Source organism: Ceratina calcarata, unplaced genomic scaffold (assembly GCF_001652005.2).
Source record: "Ceratina calcarata isolate Rehan_Ccalc_2016 unplaced genomic scaffold, ASM165200v1 scaffold567, whole genome shotgun sequence".
Classification (NCBI taxonomy): Eukaryota; Metazoa; Arthropoda; class Insecta; order Hymenoptera; family Apidae; genus Ceratina; species Ceratina calcarata.
The window spans coordinates 3,595-21,385 of record NW_017176871.1 but is presented as its reverse complement, the minus strand read 5'-3'; the positions used below and the strand labels follow the sequence as shown (position 1 = coordinate 21,385).

Genomic DNA, 17,791 nt, shown 5'->3' with positions numbered 1-17,791 from the left:
TAAATAATTATTATTTCTATCATATTCCAATTACACCTTTTAAGTAGTTTCATAATAAAATCAGTGTACTCTGTATTTAATACACACATAACTTATCGCGGAAATTGCATAACCAGAACGACCCTAATTTTTTGCAAAACTCTGAATAATTTCTAAACAAATATACGTGTAGCATATGTATAACTCCGTTACGGAACGTTCTGCAATACTTCTTCCTATTTCTCTTTCACATATCGAATGAAAGCTGATAAATTCCAATCGCCGGCTATTCCTTCATCCGCGCGATCTTTATCTTTGATAAAACTTTTAACAATCTCTACGCGGATGCATACGTCCTACTGACCATATCTCTGTCGCGCTTATTGGATTTTCATCGCACACGTCCGCCGATAAGGACTAAACGATGAAACCGAAATCGTGCATATCATGTAATTCCCGTCAGCCATAAACTTGCAATCGTTTTATGGAAATCATAAATAATCCTGCGGAAACTCGTTAATACCGTTACTCGTGATATGGGCGCGTGCGCCAAAATAAAAATTTCATTCCGCGTATTTTACCCGGAACGATCTCCCGATGCCGGAATGGAATTCTTTCAAGAAAATTGATCTTGTTAATCGAGCGTGGCTGAGCCAACGTTTCAACGAACCGGAAACGGATTCAAAAGGTTACTCGAAAGTTTCTTCAAGTAATAAATGCCTAGTTTACTTTCAGTTTATTTATCCGTCAACCCTTTCGTTATCGAACGCATGCTGCGTCCACCGTTTAGTTTCTTGTACCAAAAATGGCCAACCCCTCCTCGATTTAAATCGAACACACGTTCCTAAAAGGAAACTTGACTCTGGTCACGTTCGTAGCTTCACGAAATGTTGAATTTTCGTTGGGAAAGCAATCGCAGTGTTCTCTTTTGGATTTTATTCCTTAATAAACCAAATGAGGGATTCATTCTTCCCTTAGCAACGGGTTTTCTCGTAACGTGGTAAATACACGTGAAACGCCTTGGGTCTATTTCGGGTCAGGACGAGCGTCGCGCGACGTCTCGACGCAGCGGTAGACGTCATTCTTCCGAGATGCGGTCACCAACGATCCAGGAACGTGCCAGCTGTCGATGGACAGTCTCGATTCTGAAGGAACAATGTTACAGCGATGTAAATGTTACCAAAAGTTGCGCACGGTTTATACTCGTTCGGGAGATGAAATCTTTCGTTGATCGTCGAGAGCGGTGAACCTCGGTGCAAAGTCCTATTCGTTCGACTGAAAACCGGAAGTCGTCCATTATTAGCCGGCGGAAGACGGTATGTTTTCGATTGTCCGTGTTAGAAAAACGGTGCGCTAGTCCTCTGTTTTCTTTCGTTGGCTAATTTAGGCGCATAATTTAGCCGGTCTTTGTGCAGGTCTTCGGCCGAGCCAGAACGGATGCTCGTGTGTACACGAACGAGACACGGGACGGTGGTTATAACCACTCCTTTAGGTTCGCGGGGGGTCTGGCCGCGTGCTGCACGCGGGACAAAGAGAAGGAAGAGATCGAGCATCGCGGCTGCGGCTCGATTTCTGTGAAACCGTTCCAGGAATCGATATTTTTAAACGGTTGCATTTAGGATCGTCTGAGGTCGACGTCACCGAATCGTCTGCTTCCTCGCGGATCAATTTTCGTACAGGTATGCTTCCTCTTTTAACAATCGCTCGACGGCGGGACGCGAGGAAGAAAAAGAATGATTCTATTCTTAGGACTCTTACCACGGCTCTCTTCCTACACTGCGACGAACCCAAGGGAAATCATTAATTTCTTTTACTTTTTACTACATCTTTCTGTACCAGGGGTTCCCAATGGGGTCGAGGACATTTTACAGGGGATCAATGATGGTCATGATCCGGCATTAATCGATGTAATTAAAATAATTTGGGATCTTAAATGCAAAGAAGATACAGAATAAATTTGATTTTAAGCGATAAATGAGCGACTTCTGAAAGGGCAATTAGACTTTTAATTATAATAATTTATTAACCCCTCGAACTGCAATTTATTTTCAGCCAATTTAACATTTTTAGTTATAAAAGAACAGACTGATATAGAAACTAACAATTATGTTAGTAAAATAATATTTGGTTCATACATATTTACATGTATGTTGTTATATGTACATATTAGAGCACAATTAGTGTCGAGAGATTCTTCGATAGTGTCTATGAAAATTGTTTAGATTTATTCTTGTGTCAATATAAAAATTCATTAAACCGGAAACTGCACGAACCATGGCTGAATGATACAGTCTGGGGAACGAAATAATTCGTAGTATCGCACGCGATTGTTGTAATTGATGCATAACGCTAACGACAGGATGCGAGTTTGCATCCGTTTTACTCTGGATCTTGTCAATGAGTTCTCACGAGACAGGTCTCTCGTTGTTTATCAAAAAATATGAATCATCGCGTGACGAGTTTGGATGCCTTGAATCGTCACAATTGATGTAATAAGAAATCTGAGACATTAAATCTATGGTATTGAAATAATACTTGGAATTTTATAAAATGCTTTTGGCACTAGTAACTTTTTAATTTTGGTACATAGTACGAGTTGATCTGGGCTTAAATCAGGCGACAATTCTTGCCACCTACTAATTCCTGCCCTTTGCACTCCCGCACGTGCCTGCAGGCAGGCTAATGCAATAGCGCCGGAACTCTCGAGCCATCAAGGGCTTAGCCCTGTTACCACGTGGCTTATATATGCACGCGTTGGGTGCAGAAGGTGACGAGAACCTACGTAAATTGCTAGCAACGTTACTTCCTGGTTATATTTAGGCCCCTTGAAGATCGAATTTCCTTCGAATCCGCGATAAAGTTCAGGGTCTGAGGAATTTCGTCAGCTTTTAAGCCAGACAGATCCATTCGTACTTCTCCTCTAAGCAAATGCATTTAAGATTGTATGAGCCTTTAAATAAGCATCTCTAAAGCATCCGGTGGATATACTCGGTGCACGTAAGTCCTTGTACAAAGTATTGAAACTGTAAGACAGTGATTAGAATTTACATTAACAAAATACTGAAGAATTTTAGAAATTCTGCGAGGCTATTAAAAAAAATTATTACATCTCACGTTGAATGGCGAAATTAGAATATTTGTCACATTTTTTATGGTAGGAATCTCGCACAACCTTGACACTAATCCCACCTTAATCGAAGATTATTTAATAGTTCTTCGTAGGGCCAATAAACTTCCTTCGGTTTTCAAATATAGAATCGTTCAGGTGTTCACTATTTTCAGAAGGTCCTCAAAGGTTTTTCACCTCGCTTTTTATCTCCCTCGAACGGATGTTTCCCCTTGTTTCTAATAAGACTCCCCCGTAGTAGAGACGTTAATGTGGGGCACGCGCGGCTATAGAGTGACGGACACGTGCGTGCGCTACTGTGTATAAGATTGTCAAAGTTACTTGCATCAGGGAACATCCCGTCTGGGAGGTTTCTAGTTGCGCACGTGATTAATACGAGTACTCTAAACCTAGCGACGAAAAGGGAACGAGCTTACAACCGGAAGCAGACATGTGCTTCGTTCAAATCGACTTTTTCTACTGTCTAGATACTTTGGCGATTTTCAAAATCGACTTCAAAGTCCAAACCAATTGTGGATCATATCTATAAACGAAAGAGAGCCATAAAATTAAGCTTGAGGAAAAACACTTTACTTTATATTTATTTTTTTTTATTTTTCGCGTTCGGATATTTTTATCATGCCTTTTGAATCGACTTTTACTGTCTTTGATGCAGCAATAGTTTTCAAGATCGACTTGAAAGTTCAAACTGTGAACCACATCTATGAGGGCAGAGTCATTATGCAAATAGCATCAAGCTTGAGGAAAAGTACTTTGCCCTATATTTCTTTTCCTTAGTTTTCGTCACGTTCGGGTATTCTTATTTATTATTAGAGCCATTCATCATTTTTCTCGGAGGTTTGGTGACACGGGCACGCGCCACGAGAATCGAGGGTATCCGCGGCGCGAGCGTCCGGCTGCTCGCAAGAGGGTGTCTACCGTAGGGACGCCGACGAAAATAGCGTGCCGACACTGTTGTACTACCTACGGATGCAACCAGCATCGACAGCAAGGGAAGAAGGGAAGCTAGGATTTAGACGTGACGATCGCCCTTCGGCACGCGAAAGGGACGCTGTTCCAGGGATCATCGCACGGAGGAAACTCTATTTCCAGTGCGAGGCCCTCGAGGCAACGCCTGATCCTCGATATCACGCGATGATATAAAATCTCTGTTGGTTTCTGTTCGTGGAAAACTCGTTTAGAACGGATACAACTTTCCTGAGGTTTTTAACGTAAGAAAGATAACCGTTCTGTCATAAAATACCCACAGATTAAACGTGTTCTTGTTGCAATTTAAAAAAATGTACAGTGCGGTTCATTTGAATAGCCTCGGGTGGAAATTGATATATGCATGTAAGCTTAGGTCAAAGGAAGAAATTTCGTTGAAGATTCTCGATTACTAGTTAAATCCATTCGCATTAGTAGATAATAGTTTATATTGACGTACACATTTGGAAAATACGTCGTTGTTGGAAATATAACATATATTTTATGAATAGCCTTAAGTATAATATTTTAGTTATACTTGTTTGATGTTTTATTCATAATACATACAAGTTCCTACGAAAAAGTAACATGGTCTGTTCGAAGAGAACAGCAGTGTATCTCAGTTTGACATCCAACCACGATCAGAGAATATGTAACTGGCCGAGTCATGCTTTGAGTAAAAACAAACCAGAGGAATTCGTATGTCTTTGATGTCTGACGACGGAAATAAGATAGGGGATGAAGCAGGTGCGTAGAACCGCGTGCAACGTATTGTTGCTCTTTGAGACGAAGGGAGAAAGAGGATAGAATTCTTTCTTCAAAGGACGAGGACAATTTTAGTTAGGACGTCTCCTTCGCAGGCATGCGGGGAACGCGATTCGGCTGGGAATCTCGAAAAAAGGACTCTTGAACGGATCCACCTTTTTCCGAGGTAACCGCCGATTGAAAGCTCGTCGACTATGCAGCTTTTAAATTCGCCGAACGAGACTAGCCGGCGTGGTGAGGCCGTAGACAAAAGCTTACCGGTGCGCGTTTCAACCTCGAAATAGCTGAGACGGGATGTCGACGCTCGGCTATCCCACGTTCCACGGAGCAACGACACTTTTCCCTTCTTCCTCCGCTTCCTCGCGTCCTCAGCCTTTGTGCACTCGATTCTTGAGAAACGATTCTCACAAGGAATCTTCTCGCGTCAATTGAAATAAATTAATATCGACGTTCGATCAACGCCATTGATCATTAAATAAATATTATAAATAAACTGGAAGGTGGGTGGACCCGCCGATCCGTGTAATCGTTTCGCCCCCGACCCTCCATTCACAGGAACACCGAACCAGTCGACACGTTTTCGACGACTGCACCACGTTGCCCTCGCTCGAACTGAGCCACGAACCTCCCGTTTGTCCAGGAGCTTTTTTCTTCCTATTCGCTTTCCCCACCAGACGCTCAGGGAGTTTCCCCTACTATTTCCTTTTCACGGGGTAGATGAGCTATTGATGTAATTCTCCTGACTTCTCCTACGAAAAAGTAACATGGTCTGTTCGAAGAGAACAGCAGTGTATCTCAGTTTGACATCCAACCACGATCAGAGAATATGTAACTGGCCGAGTCATGCTTTGAGTAAAAACAAACCAGAGGAATTCGTATGTCTTTGATGTCTGACGACGGAAATAAGATAGGGGATGAAGCAGGTGCGTAGAACCGCGTGCAACGTATTGTTGCTCTTTGAGACGAAGGGAGAAAGAGGATAGAATTCTTTCTTCAAAGGACGAGGACAATTTTAGTTAGGACGTCTCCTTCGCAGGCATGCGGGGAACGCGATTCGGCTGGGAATCTCGAAAAAAGGACTCTTGAACGGATCCACCTTTTTCCGAGGTAACCGCCGATTGAAAGCTCGTCGACTATGCAGCTTTTAAATTCGCCGAACGAGACTAGCCGGCGTGGTGAGGCCGTAGACAAAAGCTTACCGGTGCGCGTTTCAACCTCGAAATAGCTGAGACGGGATGTCGACGCTCGGCTATCCCACGTTCCACGGAGCAACGACACTTTTCCCTTCTTCCTCCGCTTCCTCGCGTCCTCAGCCTTTGTGCACTCGATTCTTGAGAAACGATTCTCACAAGGAATCTTCTCGCGTCAATTGAAATAAATTAATATCGACGTTCGATCAACGCCATTGATCATTAAATAAATATTATAAATAAACTGGAAGGTGGGTGGACCCGCCGATCCGTGTAATCGTTTCGCCCCCGACCCTCCATTCACAGGAACACCGAACCAGTCGACACGTTTTCGACGACTGCACCACGTTGCCCTCGCTCGAACTGAGCCACGAACCTCCCGTTTGTCCAGGAGCTTTTTTCTTCCTATTCGCTTTCCCCACCAGACGCTCAGGGAGTTTCCCCTACTATTTCCTTTTCACGGGGTAGATGAGCTATTGATGTAATTCTCCTGACTTCGATCAATTTCCCAAGACTTTGCGATCTTCAGATATTTAAATATCGAAGTATGAATAAGTTCTTTTTTTATACGAATGTAATAAATATCCTTTCTGTTCATGTTACAATTCTTACTCACTGATTTAAGTTTGCATATGAAATGAAACAAAGATGAGGCAGTGAGTATAAATTGGGACGTGAATAGAAATTGGAACATTCACTTTAGTTCTTCTTTCTGTTTTGTAGTTCGTACAGCCATGTGCATATTTTTGTTTAAAAACAATTTAAAGCAAATTATAAAACAATTTGTTATAGAATATAATAAAGAGAATTCTGTTTAACTAAACTTTAACTGGGAAGCTGTTAGAACTGAACGAGATCTGCTTGTATATTGCTGACCACTAAGGGCTGAATCCACTTAAACCACTCTGCCAGTGGTACAGCCAACGAGTGATATGAAAACGATATAGAAATTGTTTGTCGCAGTCATAGTTCTATTCTGGGCAATAAATACCTTCAGCTATTTCTTGCGGCTTCTATACGTCCGCGTCCTGGTGGGTCGTATATCCGCCGGAACTAGCGGCGCATTTTTTCCCAATTTAGTCCGCGTTCCTCTTCCTCCACCGGGATCTTAACTATACGAACTCATCCGAAATCAGTGAAGGAATCCAAACATAATTTCAATAATTTAATTTCACTTTCATTTAACCATCTTTGGTGTTTAAGGTAAGACGATGATGAACGCGAAATGATATCAATTATTTATTCATGTTTGAACATGGCTTAGAAAATTTCGACGTCACACCCCCGAGCTACGACGGGGCTATTCTAATTCTAACTTAGCCGAATGCCATGTTCCCTTCCCTTAGGAGACGCTAGCCGATGTGCATGTCGATGAAATTTTGCTTGCTCTTGTACACCGGCCCCCAGGAGCCGTACTTCTCGTTCTTGTTCGCTGGTTGATAGGACTGCTGTTGTCGTTCTGCCTGTCCATTCTTGTCCTTCCTGTGCACCAACAATTCAAGAAGTAACACTGTGCAACACAAAATTTTCTTTCCACGGGATTTCACATAAATACAAAAATAGTATGTATTAAAATACTCGCTCTTTTTCAAACTTCAATAATTATTTACATGTTATTCAAAAAATAAGACAACAAAGAGATATTTATATGAATATGATTTAGAACTGAACTTTCTCGCATTTTCATGTAATACGTAATTTTCCTTAAAATCATGTAAAATCATTTTCGAAAACGATACGTATAGAGCAATTTATGAATTTCCAGATTTATTTTTGTTATGAGAATCGCGTAGTACGTATTGCAAAAAAAACGGTTTTTTTATGGGATTGTATAATTTGGGAAGATAAGAATCAATAAAAAAATTAATGTTAACTGTACCTAACACCCGCGTAGTATCCCTTGATGTCGGCGTTTGCGTGCACCATTCTGATTTTCCTTTGCTTCGAGTCGAAAATGAATTCGCTTATGTGTATTGGCTAATTTTCCAAATGTAGCTATGCGAATGTGGTCTCTGACACTATCAGACACTATTCTTGCTATCAATATAGGGTTTTCGTCTGTCTTTTCAAAAATATTAAAACACTTCGTAGTTTCACGAGATTTCTTGTTACGTTGGATACGCGTTCAGATACTTACTCTACGGTACGTGGTGCAAGTGTACTAGAACTAATAATTCTAAACGATTTCCAGCGTTACCGCGTCGGCTCCCCTTGCGAGTACCGAGGTTCTTTGCAAGCCTGCAAAGAAGAGAAAATATCAGACATAATTTAATTACTTCCGTTTAAATCTCGAGGCTACGAAATTCTATACGCTTGACATTTTATTAAAATGTTATCAAAATATGTTTATTGTACTTAGTGGAAACCCTTATGTTAGAATAGGCGAAGTAGAAAACCAGTTCTTTACCTAACACTGGGTAAGAATGTCGGGGAGTTGCCTTGACAATCCAAGATGCACCTCATCGACACATAGATGGTTCCGCTTTTCACGAAACACTGCCCGATTTCTGTTTAATTAACTCGAATCCTCTTCGAGTTTTCAAACAATTCAGATCAATGCGAAATCGTTCGTTCTATTTAAATAAATGATTAAGGGAGAAGTAATGTTAAGGCAAGCACCGGCGCGAAACCACCAAGAAGACTGTAAGATCGCTGTCGATTCCTTGGGCTCTTACATACTCTCCGAGTGCCCCTACTTCGCGAGTTTGGCATTGATATCGAGTGGGGATCGGCTGAATGGTAAATTCTTAATAGATCCTTAAGTATATCTCAAAATGATAAACTTCTTACTTAGCAATGTACATACATAAATTATCAATATCATACCCTTATTAGTCATACAGGAAAAACGAGTTCTGTAAATTTTCCTGATCCACGAATCTGACGACGATCTAATTTTCCACGAAATAATCTGATCTTTAATGTTTATGACATATTGAAAAATGTATATATTTCCTACACTATTTGTTAGAGGCAAATAAATAATGTCGTGCGTCACGAGTATAACTCTCTCCGTCCGCAGGAATCGTGCCGCGTTCAGACCTGAACTATTATCATTCGTTCTAAAACAAACTGTGCGTTGTTCTAGAGCTTAGAAAAATTTCGGGAAACCCTCGCAACTGCTGAACTAACTTTAGGGTGAAGAATGGGACACCTAATGGTCGTAAAGGGTCGCCCAACGTCTTTGTCGTAAATCAACGGGGCATCAGTCTTCTCGGGCCCGAAATCAATCCCTCCCTAAACCCACAGGAAAATCATAGAAAATCGTGATAAACAATTTATGACTCGTGATCAGCCAACAATTTCGTGCTCGAACTTGTTGTTTCAACATACGACCCAACGGTATAAATTATACATTCAGGGGAGAATGAAAAAAATAAGGCGCGGAACTTGCATTTAAATGAAAACTAGAATCTGATGCAATATCGATCCTCGATCTCATCAGATTGCTACTTCGGAATATTCGAGATTCTTCTGGAACAAATAAAGCTTGGAATTGTTTACACCGAAATTTACTTTCCAATAATTATTTTCAAATATAGTGGATACAATTTTTAATTAATNTAATAATTACTTTTCAATTCTGCTAATAAAAAGTCTATTTAGCTACCATCATGCTCTGCTTCCCTGGATTTAGATTAATCAAACGATTTGAATTTTCAGCCAGCTCAGTGATGCTGACTCTACCGCGTTGTCTAACGAACTTCGCAACAGCTTCTAATTCTTCCTGGGATATATAGATAAATTTCCCTCTATCGTCTATTACTCCTGTTAAACTTTCATTCGCCTGCAACTCTTTAATTCTGTCTATTACGCTAGCTGTTTTCAAACCGAAATGCACAGCTAAATCCTCGAGTACAACAATTTTGTTCTGTTTAATGTACATTACAAACTCCTCTAACAAATTCTCTTCCGTCCCTCTGTCCTCCTCATCGTAACCCTCCTCTTCTATACTAAATGCTGCTTTCATCTTCAAGTATTCCTCGTATTCCCTCCTTTCTTTTTCCTCCCTGGCTTTTCTTTCAATCTCCTCTTGCTTCAATTCCTCCTCCTTCTCTTTCTCGCTCTGTTTATCCCTTTCTTCCTGCAGAAGCTGTTCTCTTTTCTTACGTTCTTCTCTTTCCCTCTCTGCTACTTCTCTGTGTATCTTCTTTTCTGCCTTGGCTGCCAGTTTCGCTCTCTTCTTCGCACCCATCTTGAAATCAGGAATCGGTTTCTCATCTGCCTCGTCATTCGCTTCGTTTCCTGACTCATTATTATCTTCTTCGATTTGATGGCTAGTAGTTGCTTGCATACGACGTCTGGCATTTCTTTGGCCTGCTGCTCGCCTAACAGGTGCTCTACCCTGCCCGACTCTTTCAGCAACGTTTGTCTGTTTTTTCGATGCTATAACATATTCGAAAAAACAAACATATCATATGTTCCCTGAAATCTTTAGGAAACCTAAGTGATCGATTCAAATTCAAAAGCATATAGATTTGATATTTATAAAAATTATTGAAACATCTGTTTTATAACAGAGTTGAAGGTTAGGAATTGAATTCGATTGACGAAGGACAAATGCGTCTCAGCTAAGCGAATGAAATTACGAATAGGCGAAGACGTACCGGATCTTCGTCCTAGGAACACCGTACAAACGATAATCAGGACAATAATTAATGCAGCGAGAGCAACCAACAATGTGACGTCCATTTTTTGTTTCTTTTATTTACAATTTACAATCCTTTCGATTGTCGAGAAAGTAAATATCGATAATGCTCAGTGGCGCCACGAATCTATGTGAATACGTGAACCTCAAAGTTGTTTTCGAAGGTGACGTGTGCTGTATACGGTTATCCGTAAAACTTTGCCCGAAAATTAAGTTGAATTAAGTTCTAACTTCATACAAACAGCACCGTAGTGTATATAATCATGTTAAAATACGGAGGAATATTCCTCTTGCTCTTATGCGTGCTCGAATATGGTACGGGGCTCTATTTTCACATCGCTGAGACGGAACGAAAGTGTTTCATCGAGGAGATTCCAGACGAAACTACTGTATTAGGTAAATATCTGAATCCTCAGTGTTCACGTTTCCATTTTCGCTGAACTCATCTAATTTCTTTCGAACAGTTAATTACAAGGTTGAACTGTACGATCCGCGAACCGGCGGATTCGCACCGAGCACACCAGGCATGGGGATGCACGTGAAAGTTCAAGATCCAGATGATAAAATGATCTTGTCGAGAGTATACAGTTCGGAAGGAAGATTTTCCTTCACTTCGCATACACCTGGTGAACATATCATATGTCTATATTCTAACAGCAGTTCTTGGTTCAGTGGTACCCAATTGGTAAGACTTATAATAACACAGAATGCATAATTCTTAATAATTTTTCATCTGATTGAATTCATTTCATAGAGAGTACATCTGGACATTCAAGTCGGTGAACATGCTATAGATTATGCCAATACGGCACACAAGGAAAAGTTTTCAGAGTTGCAGCTGAGGATACGTCAGCTTCTTGATCAAGTTGAACAAATAACGAAGGAACAAAATTATCAAAGGGTACTTATTTTTCTATGAATTTCTCCTGATTCTAAAGACTACTGAATTAATTAAGTTGTGGTCATATATCAAAAGTGAATGCATACTGCAATGCCTAAATGATAAAACAAGAATCCGCAGTTTAATTATTATATCATTTATTTACAGTATCGAGAAGAACGTTTCAGGCAAACATCTGAAAGCACGCATCGCCGTGTTCTGTGGTGGTCACTGATTCAAACAGTGGTTTTATTAATCATGGGTGCGTGGCAAATGAGACACTTGAAGAGCTTCTTTGAAGCAAAGAAACTAGTATAATATAAAATGTCATTTTTTGTCATCTTTGTATGATATTCTCATTGTAATTTATTTATAATAAAACGAATGTCAAGAAATGATCATCCTGTTCATATATATATCAATTTAGTCAATATTGTCAAAGTAATAAATACTATGCAGATACCATTGATAGATGAAGTAGCTGTGACAGCAATTCAGTGCAAGACGAATAGCATGAATAGGTCACGAGCTGGTCATGAGTTTACCTCCCTTCCTCAAGTAAAAGTAAAACGGAGATCAATGGAATAGTACACTAAAATCACTCGTTTTGCATCTCTCTTGGACTGACTTCTGTCTTACAACTCGTATAGTCGAGTTAGGTTAGAAACACAAATAGTCAAGATGGCGCTAAGCAGCAAGCAAGATCGAGCAAGATTTTGATATAAACACGTGAATTCGTAAAATGTGAGTTGTCGTAGATCGTTGACAAGACTCGAAAATCCTTGATATTTTCATTAGTTCCGAATAACAGCATATAATATTAATTGGAAGAAAAGAGTAAAGTATAATGTTCTCTTTACGACAAATACTTCGATGTGGAGCACGATTGACTCTTGCGCGAGAACCTATAAACTTACATCAGATCCTAATGTTCCGAAAAGAAAGATCGGACTTCGAGAAGCTGTGCGTTCGAAGTCTCCTTCACACGAAGACGGATCCCTGCGAAACGCCGAAGGAGAATAAAAATGAAGATGCTGAGAAGAAAGTGCTGGGTAAAATGGAACAGAAGATGAAAATAATGTTCACCTGCAAAAAGTGCAATTATCGGAACGGAAAAATTATATCAAAACTAGCTTACGAGAAGGGAGTAGTTATCATTCGTTGCGACGGATGCAACAATAATCATTTGATAGCCGACAATCTCGGCTGGTTCCACGAATTGGGAAACAAGCCTAACATCGAGAAACTATTGGCGAAAAAGGGAGAAACCATCCGGAAGGTGCGCAATGATGTCGAGGGATACATCGAAATCGTCGCGAAAGCGGAATATGATTTGATACAACATAATAAAAATGTATTTAAACCTGTAGTCCAGGAGAAAGTCGAGACACATGTTCAATATGAAAAAGTCGGGTCTAAAGAAGAAACGTAAGGAGTATTGAAGAACTAAGGTGTACATATAAACGACTGTTTAGGCAAGTGTAAATATTTCTAAATTTATTGTAAACTATCTGTGCCATGTAAATCTAACATTAAAAATAATATCCAGAGCTTGGCCGATGTCAAAAGACTCTAAGCTATTTCCTTTACTCCTTCAAATTATGATGTTAAAGACAAACAATATTGTTTGTGTTCATTAGTTGCATTAATACTAATATATACACGTAATATCAACAAAACAGATCTTGGCACATATTGAGATTGTATGGCCTGCTTGAGAAAGTATTCAGTATTTATGTGAATATCAGTAGATATGTACATAGCACATTTTTTATAAAAAGTTTTAACAGTACAATATATGATCTATAATTAAATCTTTGATTAAAATTATAATACACATATATATATAAAATATATAGTACAAGAAACAGAAGGAATGACTTATGACTTATTCTTCCTTATCATCCATATACATATATCGATGAATCTCTGTTTAAAATATTAAATATCTCTGAAGGCACAACTTCTGTTGAACTTGTAACAATATTATAAAAGACTATTCACGATTATAATAATATAATAATTGTCAAATATCTCTAAGTACACCTGATATCGAAATAACATGCAAATTTATATACCGTAGTTAAAATCCTCGTTCACTTTATAAGGCACTAAAATTCTTTTCATTGCATCAGTCCGTTTGATATTTTCTTAATTTTAATATGAAGCCCTCGAGAACTATTACTAGTATCGATCAGGCATTAAAAAAAGTCATCGGAATATATAAGATCAATTTGTATCTAAGATAATTCTCTGCATAATTGACAGTGNGTCGAGACACATGTTCAATATGAAAAAGTCGGGTCTAAAGAAGAAACGTAAGGAGTATTGATGAAGAGCTAAGGTGTACATATAAACGACTGTTTAGGCAAGTGTAAATATTTCTAAATTTATTGTAAACTATCTGTGCCATGTAAATCTAACATTAAAAATAATATCCAGAGCTTGGCCGATGTCAAAAGACTCTAAGCTATTTCCTTTACTCCTTCAAATTATGATGTTAAAGACAAACAATATTGTTTGTGTTCATTAGTTGCATTAATACTAATATATACACGTAATATCAACAAAACAGATCTTGGCACATATTGAGATTGTATGGCCTGCTTGAGAAAGTATTCAGTATTTATGTGAATATCAGTAGATATGTACATAGCACATTTTTTATAAAAAGTTTTAACAGTACAATATATGATCTATAATTAAATCTTTGATTAAAATTATAATACACATATATATATAAAATATATAGTACAAGAAACAGAAGGAATGACTTATGACTTATTCTTCCTTATCATCCATATACATATATCGATGAATCTCTGTTTAAAATATTAAATATCTCTGAAGGCAGAACTTCTGTTGAACTTGTAACAATATTATAAAAGACTATTCACGATTATAATAATATAATAATTGTCAAATATCTCTAAGTACACCTGATATCGAAATAACATGCAAATTTATATACCGTAGTTAAAATCCTCGTTCACTTTATAAGGCACTAAAATTCTTTTCATTGCATCAGTCCGTTTGATATTTTCTTAATTTTAATATGAAGCCCTCGAGAACTATTACTAGTATCGATCAGGCATTAAAAAAAGTCATCGGAATATATAAGATCAATTTGTATCTAAGATAATTCTCTGCATAATTGACAGTGATTAAGAAGACTAGTATTCCTTAAACTAATCTTTCCGCTGGCGCGCTTTAATAATAAAATTATAAAATATGAGAACTTTTCATTAATCGGAATAATAAAAATGGACTTACTCTAGTCGTACCGCGGACTAGTATTATTTTCTTGTCGTTTTCGAGAATTAAGAATCTCTAAAGTCACAATTAATGTATTAATCACTATAAAACGAAATTACTTCGGATCTCTTTATACCCTTTTTGGCTTTGACACGATCGCATATTCGCTATTATTAAAGACCTTATGCTTTGGACCTACGCTGCTACTGGTGGATGCAATCTCGGAATGATTAATTTTCTTTCGGATAACACCATATCCAAGGTGACTGTCGTCCGCCAATCTAACGGCGGACATATCTTCCACGATATCATAATTGGACCACGCGCTATTGTTATCAGCCGCGGAAGTGTTCGAAGACACGTTGGAATGTGAATTCTGCGAGGCGCTGTTAACATTCAGGAATTTATACGCACCCTTTTGACTCATTTTGGTCGCGGAGCCGAAATGTTCTAACTTATCGTAATCGGGTTCATCGTTCGACTTGCAAGGCGTATGATTAGTCGACGAAGGTATCGGGCTATCAATAATACTGGGTTTACTTTTTAACGAGCTCTGAGGCGTAGCGAGCATTGTCTCGTAATTAAAATCGTCCTCGTTCTCTTTATCCTTGTCGCCCTGGATCAACGAGTTCGTCCTCTCCGTATGATGTATAGTATCGATGCCATGCGTTTTCCAAGCGTTGTTCCTTACTTCCACCAGATCATAAGGATGTCTCTCTTCGTCGTCGGGTATAGAGCTTCCTATCGTCTTCTGTGACATCTCAGGCGAATTCTCACGATTCAATGATTTGTATTCCAAATCCGAATGTTCAGAATCCCCACTTCTCTTATCTAACACGCCCGTGAAAACGTTCTTCCGCGGTGGTTTCGTCGGTTTCGGTTTAATCAGAGATAAAGAAGGTTTGGAAGACATGCTGCTATCTAAGTTCGACGAACTGCACGACTGCTTTTGAGAATTCTGCGGCGAAAAATCGATCTCGATTAAATTGCCCGAACTATTTGGAGAGGGAGGTAAAGCTGCTCGGGATCCAGCTTCCATGGACAAAGCAGCGTGGTATTGAGCATCGTTGCATTCGATACTAGGGCTACCCTCTTCGTTCATTAACTTCTTCATCGATCTCATTTTCGAATACATACAACGGAATATCTCCTGTTGACTGCTGTGTTCCAAGCGGAAAGAACCCTCTCCAGATTCACATTTTCTTCCAGCTTCGAAAATGAACTTTCCATCCTTGTAACCATACCTCCGTATGTATCGATACGGCCAGGTAAACAGCACCACGTCTCCATCCATTAACTTAATGTCTGCTGTAGCTACTACCAGTGTATAATTTCTACTTTCTAAGCCACATCGTTTCGATGCATCTGTCTCTACGACCTTAACAGAGAACACTCCTTCTCCACTGGTGCAGTACAGGTCATTATTTTCTTCTATTGTTTGATTAGACACACTATCTTTAAATGCTACTAACTGAAACGCAGTAATCCAATGACTCATATCAGATTCAGAGTAACATCCAAAGTAATGGATACCTGACTTAGTCACAACCTAGATTTCAAACAAATAACATAGAAGGGATAATTCCATGCTGATTATATGATCTCTTATCTTATTTCTACTTACGGTGAATACATGCGACTGGTTGCTAGGTGCAATTTTGATACACGCGTCCAACGTGATGATACGTGGGACATGCAGCTGCAACACAGCTTCCTCTTGGTTATCATAAATTTCCACGCGTTTGATACCGTAATTGCTCGTCCTGAACAGCTGACAGAACCTTTTGTGCCAAGATTTCTGTAACAAATACAAACGACACGATCGTCCTTCAGTAAAATTAATCTCATCAAAAGAAAAATGAAAAATGCGGATTTCCTGTATATCAAGATCGTTGCGTTCGAATGAATCAAGAATGACGTGTGCCCCATACGATTCAGCGTCTGAAATGTCTGGAACGTTACTCGCGCTTAGATTTTATAGGTTATTTGTCAGTAACGATCGTTAGTGACAAATAACGCAGTGCATCGTCATATTTGTTCGTTCGACTAATTAAAGCGTATCAAATTCTGAGAAACATTCGTTCGTCAACGACCGTGGAAACACGAAAAATGCGTTTGCCCGTGACAAGATTAACCAACCTTGAGTTGACCCAACATTCCCTGCGGTGGTAACAGCAGGATACCTTGCAGCAGAGGTTCCTCGGGCTCCATCGTATCCCGTGAAACATCAGCAACCGCTACGATCGTCCCTCCGCTCTTCTATACAAATTTCGAAAAGGTGGACTTTTCCACTTTCACTACTGCTTTTCCCCGTCCGCGGGATTCCTCTCACTGGTACGCGTTCGCCTTCGAACAGTGCTCTATCATTCACGAACAGTCTGACAGTTTTCCCGGACACACTACTCAACCCATCATAATGTACGGTGCTTGACATCTCACAAACGTTTCAAGCACTAGTCAATTTCCCACGGAAAAGAGAAAAAGTGTCACTGTATAAGTGAAGAAAAGAAAGAGACCTCCTCTTTATGGTTACATACTACATACGTGCTACACGTCGTGTACGACTGGCGAGGCGATACTGACACTCATCTGCGATCTACACAAGTGCAGCTGCACACATATAGATAATATTTCATATGAAGAATCGAATTGTGTTATGAATGCATAAATAAACCAAACTACGAACGTTCAAACCCCACGTGCTAATATTTTTCTTCTGCTAAAACTCTAGTCACTGTTAGAATAAACATGGGTAAGTAAACAAAGGTTAATCAACTATCCTCCATTTTTTTAAATATATTCGTATTTATTATTTATGTGCCTCGTTGCTGTAGATAAGAACGCTAAAGTATGCCATGGGAAAGACATTTTTGAGAGAATGAACTATTTGTACCAGGTAATAATGTTCTTTAATCATTTATATATTAGTTTAGATTTACATGAAAGAGCATTTTGCTGAGGAAGTATATATTTTCAGGCAA

At 39.2% G+C, this 17,791-nt stretch overlaps 5 protein-coding genes across 5 annotated transcripts in view; 3 read left to right on the top strand and 2 right to left on the bottom strand.

Moving 5' to 3' along the window:
- Window positions 1-9,592: 9,592 nt before the first annotated feature.
- Window positions 9,593-10,770, bottom strand: Ddrgk1 (DDRGK domain containing 1). The gene is made up of 2 exons (XM_018031922.2): window positions 10,635-10,770; window positions 9,593-10,413 (listed from the first exon to the last, which is right to left on the bottom strand). Exons 1-2 carry the CDS (start codon window positions 10,717-10,719, stop codon window positions 9,626-9,628), a joined length of 873 nt encoding a protein of 290 aa, XP_017887411.1. The 5' UTR covers window positions 10,720-10,770; the 3' UTR covers window positions 9,593-9,625.
- A 16-nt stretch (window positions 10,771-10,786) lies between these two features.
- On the top strand, window positions 10,787-11,954 carry eca (transmembrane p24 trafficking protein eclair). Its single transcript, XM_018031923.2, has 4 exons — window positions 10,787-11,071; window positions 11,140-11,360; window positions 11,430-11,576; window positions 11,724-11,954. The coding sequence occupies exons 1-4, from the start codon at window positions 10,939-10,941 to the stop codon at window positions 11,871-11,873; spliced, it is 651 nt and encodes a 216-aa protein (XP_017887412.1). The 5' UTR covers window positions 10,787-10,938; the 3' UTR covers window positions 11,874-11,954.
- Window positions 11,955-12,051: 97 nt separating this feature from the next.
- On the top strand, window positions 12,052-13,125 carry LOC108629328 (uncharacterized). Its single transcript, XM_026817193.1, has one exon. It carries the CDS (start codon window positions 12,403-12,405, stop codon window positions 12,985-12,987), a length of 585 nt encoding a protein of 194 aa, XP_026672994.1. The 5' UTR covers window positions 12,052-12,402; the 3' UTR covers window positions 12,988-13,125.
- A 793-nt stretch (window positions 13,126-13,918) lies between these two features.
- Dok (docking protein homolog) lies at window positions 13,919-17,102 on the bottom strand. The gene is made up of 3 exons (XM_018031920.2): window positions 16,950-17,102; window positions 16,435-16,608; window positions 13,919-16,359 (listed from the first exon to the last, which is right to left on the bottom strand). Exons 1-3 carry the CDS (start codon window positions 17,019-17,021, stop codon window positions 14,941-14,943), a joined length of 1,665 nt encoding a protein of 554 aa, XP_017887409.1. The 5' UTR covers window positions 17,022-17,102; the 3' UTR covers window positions 13,919-14,940.
- Window positions 17,103-17,381: 279 nt separating this feature from the next.
- Rpp21 (ribonuclease P protein subunit Rpp21) overlaps window positions 17,382-17,791 on the top strand; it is a 1,338-nt gene continuing 928 nt past the window's right edge. Inside the window, exons 1-2 of the mRNA XM_026817191.1 lie at window positions 17,382-17,562; window positions 17,645-17,764. Coding sequence (XP_026672992.1) covers window positions 17,559-17,562; window positions 17,645-17,764 — 124 coding nt within the window. The 5' untranslated portion in view covers window positions 17,382-17,558. The remainder of the gene's footprint in view (window positions 17,563-17,644; window positions 17,765-17,791) is intronic.

Bases quoted from the DNA above. Each gene is read 5' to 3' on its own strand.
- Ddrgk1 (XM_018031922.2), bottom strand. From the start codon at position 10,719: ATGGACGTCACATTGTTGGTTGCTCTCGCTGCATTAATTATTGTCCTG. The intron at 10,414-10,634 runs GTACGTCTTCGC...AATATGTTATAG, and splicing joins GTTCCTAGGACGAAGATCCG to CATCGAAAAAACAGACAAAC.
- eca (XM_018031923.2), top strand. From the start codon at position 10,939: ATGTTAAAATACGGAGGAATATTCCTCTTGCTCTTATGCGTGCTCGAA. The intron at 11,361-11,429 runs GTAAGACTTATA...TTCATTTCATAG, and splicing joins GGTTCAGTGGTACCCAATTG to AGAGTACATCTGGACATTCA. The intron at 11,577-11,723 runs GTACTTATTTTT...ATTTATTTACAG, and splicing joins AGGAACAAAATTATCAAAGG to TATCGAGAAGAACGTTTCAG.
- LOC108629328 (XM_026817193.1), top strand. From the start codon at position 12,403: ATGTTCTCTTTACGACAAATACTTCGATGTGGAGCACGATTGACTCTT.
- Dok (XM_018031920.2), bottom strand. From the start codon at position 17,021: ATGGAGCCCGAGGAACCTCTGCTGCAAGGTATCCTGCTGTTACCACCG. The intron at 16,609-16,949 runs GTTGGTTAATCT...TATTTGTTACAG, and splicing joins GAATGTTGGGTCAACTCAAG to AAATCTTGGCACAAAAGGTT. The intron at 16,360-16,434 runs GTAAGTAGAAAT...TTTGAAATCTAG, and splicing joins ACCAGTCGCATGTATTCACC to GTTGTGACTAAGTCAGGTAT.